Source organism: Squalius cephalus (assembly GCF_949319135.1).
Source record: "Squalius cephalus genome assembly, chromosome: 15".
Classification (NCBI taxonomy): domain Eukaryota; kingdom Metazoa; phylum Chordata; class Actinopteri; order Cypriniformes; family Leuciscidae; genus Squalius; species Squalius cephalus.
The window spans coordinates 10,578,121-10,591,873 of NC_137136.1; the positions used below are offsets into that span (position 1 = coordinate 10,578,121).

At 35.3% G+C, this 13,753-nt stretch overlaps 1 protein-coding gene across 3 annotated transcripts; it reads left to right on the plus strand.

The window, feature by feature from the left end:
- The first annotated feature begins 1,831 nt into the window (after positions 1-1,831).
- On the plus strand, positions 1,832-13,545 carry bnipl (BCL2 interacting protein like). Of its 3 annotated transcripts, XM_079895881.1 has the most exons (11): positions 1,832-1,915; positions 2,063-2,108; positions 6,570-6,650; positions 6,732-6,802; positions 7,027-7,278; positions 7,393-7,584; positions 7,653-7,755; positions 7,867-7,998; positions 12,276-12,362; positions 12,480-12,578; positions 12,747-13,545. In XM_079895881.1, the coding sequence occupies exons 2-11, from the start codon at positions 2,065-2,067 to the stop codon at positions 12,769-12,771; spliced, it is 1,086 nt and encodes a 361-aa protein (XP_079752007.1). In that variant the 5' UTR covers positions 1,832-1,915; positions 2,063-2,064; the 3' UTR covers positions 12,772-13,545. The 3 variants fall into 3 exon arrangements, with proteins under 3 accessions (XP_079752007.1, XP_079752006.1, XP_079752008.1); XM_079895880.1 differs by lacking the exon at positions 1,832-1,915 and having other exon boundaries at positions 1,934-2,108; XM_079895882.1 differs by lacking the exons at positions 1,832-1,915; positions 2,063-2,108 and adding an exon at positions 5,108-5,321.
- The last annotated feature ends 208 nt before the right edge of the window (positions 13,546-13,753 follow it).

The window sequence follows — 13,753 nt, forward strand, 5'->3', positions numbered from 1 at the left end:
AAATTATCAATTTTTATTTTATGCCAAAGATCATTAGGATATTAAGTAAAGATCATGTTTCATGAAGATATTTTGAAAAGTCCCTTACCGTAGATATATAAAACATTTATTTTTGTGAGTGAATTCAGCACAATCGCGTCCATAAATGGACAACTTTCCATTTTTTTGCACCCTCAGATTCCAGGTTTTCAAATAGTTGTATTTCGGCCAAATATCGTCCTATCCTAACATACATCAATGGAAAGCTTATTTATTCAGCTTTCAGATGATGTATAAATCTCAATTTCAAAAAAATTACCCATGTGACTGGTTTTGTGGTCCAGGGTCACATATGGCCTTCAGCTTGTTAACAGTTATTAGAGATCAGTCACCATCTTGCATTCATAATCAGAATCTAAAGATCGTTTCATAATGGACTCATTATAATGATAGTATTCATTATATTAGTGAATACAAAAGCTCAATCTAAGGTATTAAAAAGGCCTAATTGGATGAATCTTATATGATGACACATTTTATCGGACAGTTATATAAAGGCGTTTTTTTGTTCATAGAAGTAACTGACTAGTTTAGTCATGATTTCACACACACAAAATAATCAGTTAATATTGGACTTGAAACATATTAGATGGTTTGTTGGTATTTTGAGGTGTCGTGTATCCCGTGTGAATTAACCCTGACTGTTAGTTTGGTGAGATTTGACATGGTGACAGCAGAAGATTGCTGCATGCTGCCTCAGGAGAATTAAGCACTGAATAATGCCAATATCATAATAATGTTGTATTCAATGTTGATTCAATGTCAATGTAGTAATGTGCTATGGTTGTATAGCAGGATATTCAAGAGCGCATCCTCTGTGACGTATTTTATTGCCAAGGCAAAGTATTCCTGGACTCAATATCAATAAAACATTTTCATATTGTTCCATATTTGGTTTGTGAGGTTTATCTATAAAAAAGGTAGTTACATTACAATCACATTTTTTATTGTCACCAAGGCTGCATTTATTTGATCAAAAATAGAGTAAAAACAGAATAGTGATTACAATGTAATTTTCTACTTTAAATTTTATTTTAAAATGTAATTTATTCCTGTGATGGCAAAGCTGAATTTTCACCAGCCATTACTCCAATCTTCAGTCACATGATCCTTCAGAGTAACGTTTATTTTTATTATGAATGTTAAAAACAGTTATGTTGTGTAATATCTTTGTGGAAACCATGATACTTTTTTCATTAGAAAGCCCTTAAAGGGATACTCCACTTTAAAATGAAAATTCTGTCATCATATACACACCCTCATGTTGTTTCAAACCTGTATGAATTTCTTTCTTCTGCTGAACAGAAAGGAAGATATTTAGAAGAATGTCAGTAACCAGACAGTTTCTGGTACCATTGACTTTCATAGTAGGAAACAAAATATACTATGGAAGTCAATGGTACCAGAAACTGTCTGGTTACTGACATTCTTCTAAATATCTTCCTTTCTGTTCAGCAGAAGAAAGAAATTCATACAGGTTTGAAACAACATGAGGGTGTGTATATGATGACAGAATCTTCATTTTAAAGTGGAGTATCCCTTTAAAGAACAGAATTTATTTTAAACAGAATGGTGTAATTGTCTTTACTTTCACTTTTGGTTGATTTAATCCACCCTTACCCCAAACTTTTGAAAAGAAGTGTATGTATCTAATAATATAATAATCAAATGATATGTAGATAGTTTACCTTTGTAGAGGCTTGTAACTTCAAGGGTATTAGGACCATGAAGTTATGCCTTTTTGTGGCTTCTTCCTCCACCTTCCCAGCCTTCCCTGTGGGGGAGCAGAAGTGCTCAAAGCAGCTGAACCAATGGGAGACAGACAATTCAGTCAGCAGAAGTCAGAAATGTTGAAAAACCTGTACTGACAGTCAGGGTGAGTTCCCTAACACAAGACACAAGATACAGTCACTGAAACTGGCTGCCATTGTGGCGAAGCTCATAAACCACCTCACGTCATGCTCATCAACCGAGTTCACTGAATGCATTTCTAATCTAGACACTTTCTTTTAAAAAACTTTAGACATGGGGACTTACTCAGACGAGAAGGAAGGATACCTGCAAAATGGGTAAGTCAAAATTTAGATTGCCTGTTGTCAAATCTGTCCCTAAATACTGAAGTAACATTAATAAAGGAATGGATTCGTACACAAAATAATGATAACATGGCCTCAAGGTTTCAGTTACATGGTCAAACACATTTATAAGATCCAAACAAGCATCAGAAGAGGTCATAAGCACACTGGATAAACCAGAGATGAATTTACGAGATGTTGGTTGTTCTGTTGCGCTGTGAAGTGGACAGCAGTAAGACACGAGAGAAATCCTTGTACAGCTTCTGTGTCTGTTTATTTAGAAAAGAGGATTTTAGAAAAAAGGAAGTTGCAGTTGAACTGATTTCCGGCACTTTTGCCAAACTTCTTGACTAATATTTGAGACCTAACAACCACACAGAAAGACATCACCTCTCATATCCTGTCACCTGACGGATCATCAGATTTTCTGACATTTACACTATAATGATATAATATATGTTAAAAATGCCAGTTTAGTAAAGTGTTATAATATGTTAATGCAGAAAGTACTTTTACTACAATCTGTAATGATTGATTTTCACCATTTTTAGAGTGTAAAATGGAGATGATATGAAAGCTTTTATTATGCAATAATAATGCTTCTGTCATTCACAGAATAGGTCTTTTGACTTGTTAATTTCCATACTGAATTCCATGTTCATGTCCGGACAAGACGAGAATGCATGAAACTTAGTGTCATAAAAGCCCTCAGATATGACTAAATCTAATAATGCCTGTATCCTTAATACAGTAAGTTCCAGAATGAGTTGCTAAAGCCGGTAGGTTTTCACAACAGGCGATTACTTTACTAAATCTTGTAAGAGTTACAACAACTGCTGAAACAGTAGCCTATACACTGTCCTGCTTCATTGGATGTAACATGTTGTCTGCCACAGTACGTATTTCTTAAAATGTATTATGCCATCTGATAATGCCTGTCAACACTGGACTTGAGATTGAGGCACAGCCTATTATGTTAGAGCAGGTAATGTTTGAAATAATGTAGAACCTCTGAGCAATCTTGCTGGACAATAGTGTATGTATAAAGATTACAGGTTTGAAGCAAAGACAATATCATCCCAGTACCACCATCAGAAACCGGTTCAGTTACAGCAGAAGCTCTTATGTTGCTGACAACAGGAGCACACCGGCTCATTGACTGCCTGGAATCAGCTGAAAACAAAACTAGATTTTCTGGTCATTAATGCCACGTGTAATACCACACGTGTGACGTAAAGAAATGCTTGAGGTAAAATCAGGAACATTTCAGTTCAAAATCTGACAAGGTTGACACAATGGTACTGCTATTTTCAGTATATATATAGGCCTAGTATTTCGGATAGTAGAACCAGAAAAAAAAATTTTTTATATAAAATATTTAAATATGAATATATAGAATATATTTGGGATGAATCTGATCAGTTTAGAGGTATTCATATGGCGCATCTCCTGCTACTTCCATTGACAAAATTGCTACAGTACAGGCCAAAAGTTTGGAAACATTAATGCTTTTGAAAGAAGTTTCTTCTGCTCATCAAGCCTGCATTTATTTGATCAAAAATACAGAAAAAAATGTAATATTGTGATATATTATTATTACAATTTAAAATAATTGGTTTTCAATTTACTTTAAATTATCATTTATTTCTGTGATGCAAAGCTGAATTTTCAGGATCATTACTCCAGTCTATCACATGATCCTTTAGAAATCATTCTAATATTCTGATTTATTATGAGTGTTGGAAACAGTTCTGCTGCCTAATATATTTGATGAATAAAAGGTTAAAAAGAACTGCATTTATTCCAAATAAAAAAAATATTTTCTAACTTTACTATCACTTTTTATCAATTTAACACATCCTTGCTGAATAAAAGTATTGATTTATTTCAAAAAAAGAAAGAAAAAAAATGACTGACCCCAAATTACTGACCAGTAGTGTATATTGTTGTTATAAAAGATTTCTATTTTTAAAACATTTTTCTTTCTTTTTTTACTTTTTATTCATCAAAGTATCCTAAAAAAGTATCACAGGTTATGAAAAAATATTAAGCAGCAGAACTGTTTCCAACTTTGATAATGAATCATCATATTAGAATGATTTCTAAAGGATCATGTGATAGACTGGAGTATGATCCTGAAAATTCAGCTTTGCATCACAGAAATAAATGATAATTTAAAGTATAATAAATTGAAAAACAATTATTTAAAATTGTAATAATATATCACAATATTACATTTTTTTCCTGTATTTTTGATTAAATAAATGCAGGCTTGATGAGCAGAAGAAACTTCTTTCCAAAGCATTAAAAATAGTAATGTTTCCAAACTTTTACGGATAACCTCTAAATAACTGTCAGACACAAAAATGAAGGTCATTTCATTTTTCATTTTTTTTCCATTTATTCGTTTATTTCAGGCAATAGCACAAAAAAAAGTACAAGGTAGACAAAATATGGTTAAATCATATAGTGAAAAAAAAAAAGTAAAAAACAAAACCAAAATATACAGTATTCAAATTCAAATATGATGATCAAATTCAGCCTGAAAGGGAGTGGGAAGAAGACAACTTATTTAATCCCACCCCAGGTCAAATATTTATTTAAAATACTGAGAAATCTAGCATTCACTTCAGTAAATAAAGACTTGATACTATATGATGGTCTCAAACCATCATCAGCGTCACATTTTTCAGTGTTGACAAAATAACCAGATTTTGCACATCACACATGTATTAAATGCAGCCATTTATGGCAAGCTCCTAACTTTTATCATTTTTAAAATAATGAAACTTTGTTCATGTCCAATTTTTTAAATATTTACAATAATTCCGATAGAACGCGAAGGCAGCATAATCTCAACAGCCACAGGTATGATGCGGTATGATGTCTTGGTGTACAGCGGTAGATTTGTGGGCGGGGCGTTTAACAGCTCTCTCAGGTGCGGAGGCTGCGTCATCAGGTGTGACGCGCTCTGATTGGCTGAATTCTGAGTTTGGCATGAGGGTGCTTGCTTTAGTTGGGTAGAGAATCGCCCTTGTCGTTGTAAAGGAAAGGTAAATAGCGAAGTTTTACATCAGTATCCTATAGCCTAATACATCCCTTACATATAGCACTTAATGTTTTTAGGCAATACTTTTCTTGGTTTTTTTTTTTGTCAAATGAAGAAGGGATTTGTTTTTGATACGCATCTACGTGCTTGTTGAAAAGGTGAGTTTAGCATGTTTACATTGTCATTATTTACATATGTCCATAAAGAGCGATGTGATGGGCGTTAACGAGGTTTCAAGTGTAGGCTACACTGCGGTGTTATTACGTGCTGTTTTGATCCAACACGGTTTAATGTTCATTTACAGTTGTACATCTATCGGTCTGTCTGTCCGTCCGTCCGTCTGTCTGTTCAAAATTGTTTAAAAAAAAATTCGTCACTTCTGCTCTTAAAGGGATAGTTCATCCAAAAAAATTTATTCTGTCATCATTTACTCACATTTAAGGTGTTCCAATGTGTTCTTGTTTGAATTTCTTTCTTCTGCTGAACACAAAAGAAGATATTTTGAAGAATATCTGTAACTAAACAGTTGATGGGCCCCATTGACTTCCATAAAATAGCCTAAGTCAATGGGGCCCATCAACTCTAACCCATATTCGTCAAAATATCTTCTTTTGTGTTCAGCAGAAGAAAGAAATTCATACAGGGTTGGAACAACTTTAGGGTTAAATAATTAAGTAAATAATTACATACTTTTTCAGACCATTTTGGGTGAACTATCAATTGATCATTGACAACAATCAGATGTCAGTGTTATTCAAAGACAGGACAAAATGAGTCCAGATTTCAAAACTTTATGAACAGCTCGACTTTGGAAATGAATACACTGAGGGTTTTTATCATTATTATTTTTAATATGCTGTTAAAAGGCAGGTTTTGCATTTCATTGAGCAAAGAATCAGTGAAATCTAGATATTGGGATTTAAAAATGGGTTTTTAAAGACCCATACTTTAATTATTTTAGAAAACTTTAGAAACATAATTATTTTTATAACTTTAGAAAGTTTTATTTCACCAAACGTTTAAAAAATAAATGCTATATTTTAACATAAAAGGGAATTGGGAGAGACAGATTTGGTGTTGAATATTTTGTTTTGCAGCTAAAATTATTGCATGAGATGCAAATATATGCATTTATATATCATCAAGGATTAAATCGGGTTCTGTCATTCACTGCAGGAACTCAATTCGAAACATTTTCAAATGGCTGCATATTAAATACTTTATGTACATGGATCTTGTGCTGACCTGTTCTGTAATTAAAACAAACAAACCTGGAATTTTATCTTGACAAAATTGAGGAGTAAGTTGGTATGCTTAGAATTTAATGGTTAAAAATTAATCAAATTGTAGCGTATGGACCAAGAAGCCCCTGTGCCTTACTTTACATTTTCAATTCATGCATGCAGACATTTGGAAAACGGCAAGACATCGGCCTTCATCCCCGACATGGAGCTCCGCGAGGAATGGCAGGATGAGGAGTTTCCCAGGTAATCTGCACTAACAGGTACATGCACCTTATCTATGTTCATCTCGAGTGCAAATGGGATTAAATAATGTGATCTTTGTAGGCCCCTTCCTGAGGACACACAGAGTCCTGATGATGAACAGGAAAGCCCTGGAGCTGAGGGAAACAGGCCTGGTAACTTAAATTTTCCATTTAGTTACTGGCCAAAATATGTCTCTTAAATTATTTAGGACTTGTATGTATACACACTACTGTTCAAAACTTTTTTACGGTTTTACTAACTGACCCCAAACTTTTGAACAGTTTTACTGACTGACCTCAAACTTTTCAACAGTAATGTGTATATATAGTATTTGCCATTGCCAGGGCTAACCGCTCCTTTCCTTTCTTTCCACTAGTCCCGCCGACCAGCCTGGCCCTGACAGGTAATACTGTGAGGAAGAAGCGACTAGTGGCCCCGGCGCTTAGTTTAACACTGGACAAAACCTCTATGGACCGGAGCATGAAATCAGATGAGTTTGACGCTTCCGCCCTTTCACCATCTGCTGAGGATGACCTAGAGATGGACATTAACCTAGAGGCCTTAGAGACCCCCTCAGACAGCGAGTCTTGCAACTTCCCAGACAGCATGCACGACTTGGAGTGGGAAGGTATTAATTATTTTGACTCTCATTAGGGTTGTGTTGTTTATTGTTTCCTTTGGGTATGGGACAGGCCAGTCTTCAGAGAGCACTGGTTTACCATTAGTACTGTGGTCATTGCAGATGATCTTCCTAGGATGGGTAAAGCAGCGATCAGAAAAGCCAGTTTACTGGAGCACGCAGAGATGGGACACTTGGACTTGGATCAGGTGGACAGCAATGGGCGGCGATGGAGACGATTCCATATTGGCGGCCAAGAATACCAAGTCAACATGAGCGTTCTGGAGCCGTATCTCCAAGTTCTCTCCCATGGAGGTGAGTTTTTGTGGGACAAGATGGGATGAACATGCTTAATTACAAACTAAATTGACCTTCTTTTATAGGGTATTATGGGGACGGATCGACAGCCATCATCATCTTTACTGCCTGCTACCTACCAGAAAATACAATAGAACATTATGAGTATGTGATGGAAAATCTGTTCAGGTAAAACTTGATGATGATTTGGTATGAGTTTTCTCTACAAGCAATGATAATTTTTGGGAACTTGAATGTTTATTCTGGGAAAATGCACATTTAATGATTTTTTGGCTTTAGGTACATTATTGGCACGTTGGACTTGATGGTGTCTGAGAATTACATATTGGTGTATCTGTGTGGAATGGCCCCTCGCAATAAGATGCCTGGCATGAAGTGGCTCCGACAGTGTTACATGTCCATTGACAGAAGGTGAGCTAGTCGCTGTGTAGTTACTGTGATTTATCATCAAGCTGAACAATTTTATGCTTAAAGACAACAGGAAACGACATCGTAAGACATTTTCCAAAGATATTCTTTTAGTATGAAGTTATGAATGGAGGGACTTGATTTTATGCATCAGGATTCCATTTCTGTTAGTGATATTATTGGTTTATACTATTTTTCTCCACTCATGTGGCTAACAAAAAAATCTGGTGGAGAACATTATTACATTATAATTTTGATTATGATTATGAAAGGAAAACTTGTTTTTCTGATCAAGAAATGAACGTTTTTCTTTTGAAACAGGAAGTTGTGGCAGAACAGAGAGTCAGTAGAATTTAGGTTGAGACAGCCTGGAAAAACCCAAAAAATCATCTTGATATTGCTATTGGTATTAGGGGAAGGGTATTAGAATCTTCATTCTAAAGATCATTTTATTGGACAAAAATATGTATACTCCCCTGAACAGGAGATGGTAATCAATATTTTTGGTTCGTTTTCCCAGAAGAGAAAGACTGTAATTTTTAAGCTTGTATATTTGATTATACACCTTAATATCACAGAAATCTTTGGTCACATTATACATGTTTTATACAAGCACAAAAATATTAAGCAACACGATTGTTTTCAACATTGTTGATGACTCTCAGATTCTGAACGATCATGTGACACTGAAGACTGGATTAATGATGCTGAAAATTCTACTTCACATCACAAGAATAAATTACATTTTAAAATAGATTCAAATAGAAAACAGTTATTTTAAATTGTAATAATACTTCACAACATTCCTGTATTTTCCTGTATATTTTGAAAGCCACCAAACTCCTACTGAACTACAGTGTAAATTTCCATCAGTTCCAGAAGAGGGCGTCTGTGTCTTAGCTCTGACTGTGGTCATCTTCCTTTAGTTTAGTTCCTGTTCAACATGAGATCCCACCTCTGCTCTCTCTTTCTTAATGCCCCTTGTATGAAATATGATAGGAATGCTGTGGACTCGTACATACAGGGCCATGTTATCAGAGTTTTTCCAGACATTCCTAAGATAACCTTTGACATGTTCTCAGCTGATGTGTTTTTTTTTTGTTTTTTTTTTGCTGCTATATTTAGACATTTTTAGATGGCATACTTCATTTAGGATTAGTTCCTTAAGGTTTATAACTCTTGTGTCAGCTCTCCATGGCAAGTGTAGCTGTTCTCAATGGACGTCACACAAATGGAAATGTTATTTTTTTTAAAAAATCACTGTGTGGTTATGTAAGGGATAACGTACAGTCAGCCAGTCATTATCCCAAAATTAACTCAAAAAGGGTGATCAGGGTCGGGTCAAGATTGCTAAAAGGGGTTGTTTTGTGATTATTGACCAGTCGAAGAAATACCATTGTAAATTCATGTTTAAATTCTCTATATTCTGGCATAGCCATTTCAAAGCCGTATTTCACTCTCCCAGGTGAAGGTCATTCTTATAAATGTTTGATTTGAGGAAATTGTATGCTCTGGAAATTCAGGGTCGTTATGGCTTATCATGTGAGATCGGTTTGGGAAATGAGGAACTAAGGAGTGTGGGATGCTCTTGAAAGTCCGATTTGTCATTCCTACTGGCTCCATTGCGTCATTGCATGAAGTTTCCTCTGAGATCACTCATTCGTTGCTGTACAGACAGCAACAGAAAACAACACAAACAAACACCAGCAATCATGACTTCACAGAATCGAGGAGGAGAAAATAACTGAAAGAAGTCCATGTAAATACCACGGAAACTAAAGGGAAACCCCTGTGATACAGTTCTGTAATTTTAGCTTCTCTGATTCTAGTTTTAGTGCAAACACTGACCTTCTAAAATTCTGAGACCACTTTCAAGTTCTGGCATTTAAAGCTAAAATGCTGATAAATAAGAATACAACACATTTATCAATAAGTGAATCTGATTGACCATGTCAGCTCCTTTGTATAATAGGTCAGATATTCTTGCTTCCATTGAAGCACAAAAAGCACTTTGGTTTGAAGGGGCACCAACCAAATATTAAAAAAAGTGTGAAATTCTTGTTTAACACTTTACTTTATAAATATAAATATATATATATATATATATATATATATATAACAAGTTTAAAGTTAGAAAATGTATTTAATTGTAAGTAATTAAATCGTAGTTAGTAGTAAATAATTGTAATTAATTTCATTTAATTGTATTACAATTTGAAAATACAAAATGGACAGATTTTTGCTGACAGTATCAGACTTTTGGACTCTATTATATAGATCTATATATAGATATATAGAATAAAAGTCTTTGTTTACATAATGTGTGTGTGTGTGTGTATATATATATATATATATATATATATATATATATATATATATATATATATATATATATATATATACTGTATATATACACATATTCCTCATTGTGATGGATGATTAAGGGAATTTGGCCTTTGTGCTTCCTCATATTTAAATACATATATGTATTTGCATATATGTGTGTTTGTATACCGTATATGCACAGACACGCACAAACACTCAATATACAGTTGTGGCCAGAATTAATGGCACCCCTGGTAAATATGATCAAAAATGGCTGTAAAAAATAAATCTGCATTATCCTTTTGATCTTTCATTCAAAAAATTCGATTTTTTTTTGCCCACTCATTTTCTATAGGGTTCAGTTTAGGGGACTGGGACGGTCATGGCAGAAGCTTCATTTTGTGCTCAGTGACCCATTTTGTGTTGATGTTTGTTTTGGATCATTGTCCGGCTGGAAGATCCAACCACGGCCCATTATAAGATTTCTAGCAGAAGCGGCCAGGTTTTGATTTTTTTTATCTGTTGGTATTTGCTAGAATCCATAATACCATAATATCCATAAATGTATCTGAAAAAGATGTCCAGGACCTCCAGCAAAAAAATAGGCCCACAACATATAAGATCCAGCAGTGTATTTAACCGTGGGCATGGGGTACTTTTTATCTGTATCTATAACACATCTGGTGGGTTTGCTACCAAAAAGCCCTTTTTTTTTTGTATCATCTGACCACAGAATCCGGTCCCTTTTGAAGATCCAGTCATGTCTGACAACTGAATATGCTGGAATTTATTTTTGGAGGAGCGAGGAGGATTTTTCTTGAAACCCTCCTAAACACATGTGGTGATGTAGGCGTTGTTTGATTTTTTTTTTTTAGGCTTTCTGACCCCCAAGACTCAAGTAATCTCTGCAATTCTCCATCTGTGATCCTTGAAGAGTCTTTGGCCACTCAAACTCTCCTCCTCACCGTCCATTAAGACAATATAGACACACGTCCTCTTCCTGGCAGATTCGTAACATCTTTAGTTGATTGGAAATTATTGCCCTGATGGTCGAAATGAGGATTTTCAATTCTTTAGCTATTCTCTTACAGCCATTTTCTATTTTGCGTAGCTCAACAATCTTTCAGTGTATATCAGAGCTATATTCTTTGGTTTTACTCATTGTGATGGATGATTAAGGGAATTTGGCCTTTGTGCTTCCTCATATTTAAACTCCTGTGAAACAAGAAGTCATAGCTGGACAATTTCATGTTCCTAGTCACCCTGGTGTGCTAAAAAATGGTAAATATTAATGGGAATATACTTCAGAGATATCTCCCACCCCCCTTCAATTCTTTAACTTCAATGAAAGGTTAGATTTTTGCACATTTTTTGAATGAAAGATCAAAAGGATAAACAATTCATATTTATTTTTTTGCAGCCATTTTTGATCATATTTACCAGGGGTGCCATTAATTCTGACCACAACTGTATATACAAATATAATAATATATATACACACACACAAACAAAGACTTTTATGTTAGATGCATTTAATCGCGATTAATCTATTTGACAGCACTAGAATAAAGTGTTTTGTAGTGTTTCAGAACAATGTCTTACAAGTCCTAACACTTAAATAACATATGTAAGAAACAAAAGTGGAACTGGTTCTATTTGTGGGTGATTTTTTTGGGCTAGTAGACCAGTGGAATAACAAATAGTCGTCTCCAAGTTTCTGCCTGTGTCCCATGATTCAACGGCCTGCCTCTCATGGTTTCACACGGGTCCGGGTGACGCTCAGCGTTTGCTCCTTTGTGTCCTCATGTTCCGCATGAATCCAGGGAATTTACCAGCTCCTCCAGTGGGAGAACCAAAGCAGATGTTGGAAACAAAATAGTTTTATGTGGTGATACAAAGTATTTTCCTTTGCTTTTCAGAGTGAGGTCTTACATATATTTTCTTTTCCTCTGCAGGTTAAGGAAAGACTTGAAAGGGCTTTTCGTGGTTCACCCGGCCTGGTACGTGAGAGCGGTAATCACCGTCATCAAACCGTTCATCAGGTGAGCACGGATGATCATTCGTTCAGCTAACAGGACAAGATGTCATATTATCATTATTAGACGTTTCGTATTAATATGGAAACCCCTCGGCCTGAACCGTTTCTCTCTCGCTCGCAGTGAGAAGTTTAGCAGGAAGATGCGCTTCATCCACAGCTTGCAGGAACTGGCAGAGTTTGTTCCTGTGGAACAGTTGCAAATCCCAGACTGCATCAGAGAGTGAGTGTCCACATCACACCGGATACATTTTCCTGAGCTTCTACCAGTCATTTTTTCTCTCTAAATAATTTAGATAAATCCATAAATAAAAATGAATTCTTGATAATAAATGGTTTGTTTTAACTGAATGAAATGATATTGGTGTAAGTGATTTGTTTTGTTCTGTAGGTATGATGAGCAGATGAACAGGTGAAAGTGTCTGATGGAAAGACAGGAAGGGTGAACATACTGTACATACTTCACACTTGGGACTCGGGAGCTGGCTGAGGTTAAAGGTCAAGCTTTAGGGGGCAAAAGCCCTAATGACAGAAACACTGCTTCCTACCAGACGACTCTTTGATGAAACACACAAAGACCGTGTTGTCCTTCAGAGGGACACAGCTGTGTCAAGCCTCAAGGTGGGTCAGGAGAGATCCGCCAACAACACGAAAGCCTGCTTTACGTCATCGCATTTAACAAACATGCAGTGTTTTCCCAGACTATACAAAATGACACAATACACCTTTCATAAAAGCTTTTATATTTAAGCGTGAAAAGTTAAATATACACAACCTTAGAAATATATTGTAATAAAAACATTTCCCTTTTTGACTTGTGGTGAACACCCAAATAAGGGTAAATATTAGATTAAATAAGGTTGTTTAATGGCTCTATTTTAATATTTGCACTAAATGGTTACAAAATCTCATTGTATGTTATTTGAAACCAGTATGAACCATTATTCGTATGTGTACTTCAAACTACTGTCTGTTTTCATCCGAGCGTCCAGGTTTTCGTCTTTTCTGTAAAGTGGTATTGACTGTTTTATTGAACTTGTTTTGCAAATCTAGCAAACTTTTAATGCAAAATCATAGAGCTATTACAATACAAAGTGTTTAATATTGCTGTAAGAATCCCGTTGTTCAGTTTATACGCGTTCCATATATAATCGGTCTTGGTTTTCTTCTGAAATAAGGAAATGTTCTCTAATATTCAGCTGCTGCTGCTGCCTGTAAAGTGGCCCATTGAATGTGCTTTCATTTAATAGACTCCTATGTGCAAATATTTATACAAGGCCACACTTGAACAACCTGCGCTTTCAAACTGCACACATATACTACATGCATGTCTTTTCTACGATATTTAAGGAAATAAAGGGTTATATTAAATACCTGTTGTGATTCACTATTAATTGT

What these genes read in the sequence shown, in the direction of transcription:
- bnipl (XM_079895881.1), top strand. Translation starts at nt 2,065, where the DNA reads ATGGGGACTTACTCAGACGAGAAGGAAGGATACCTGCAAAATGG. An exon ending in GCACGACTTGGAGTGGGAAG is followed by an intron (nt 7,279 to 7,392) that starts GTATTAATTATT and finishes TGGTCATTGCAG; the next exon opens with ATGATCTTCCTAGGATGGGT. An exon ending in TACATGTCCATTGACAGAAG is followed by an intron (nt 7,999 to 12,275) that starts GTGAGCTAGTCG and finishes TTTCCTCTGCAG; the next exon opens with GTTAAGGAAAGACTTGAAAG.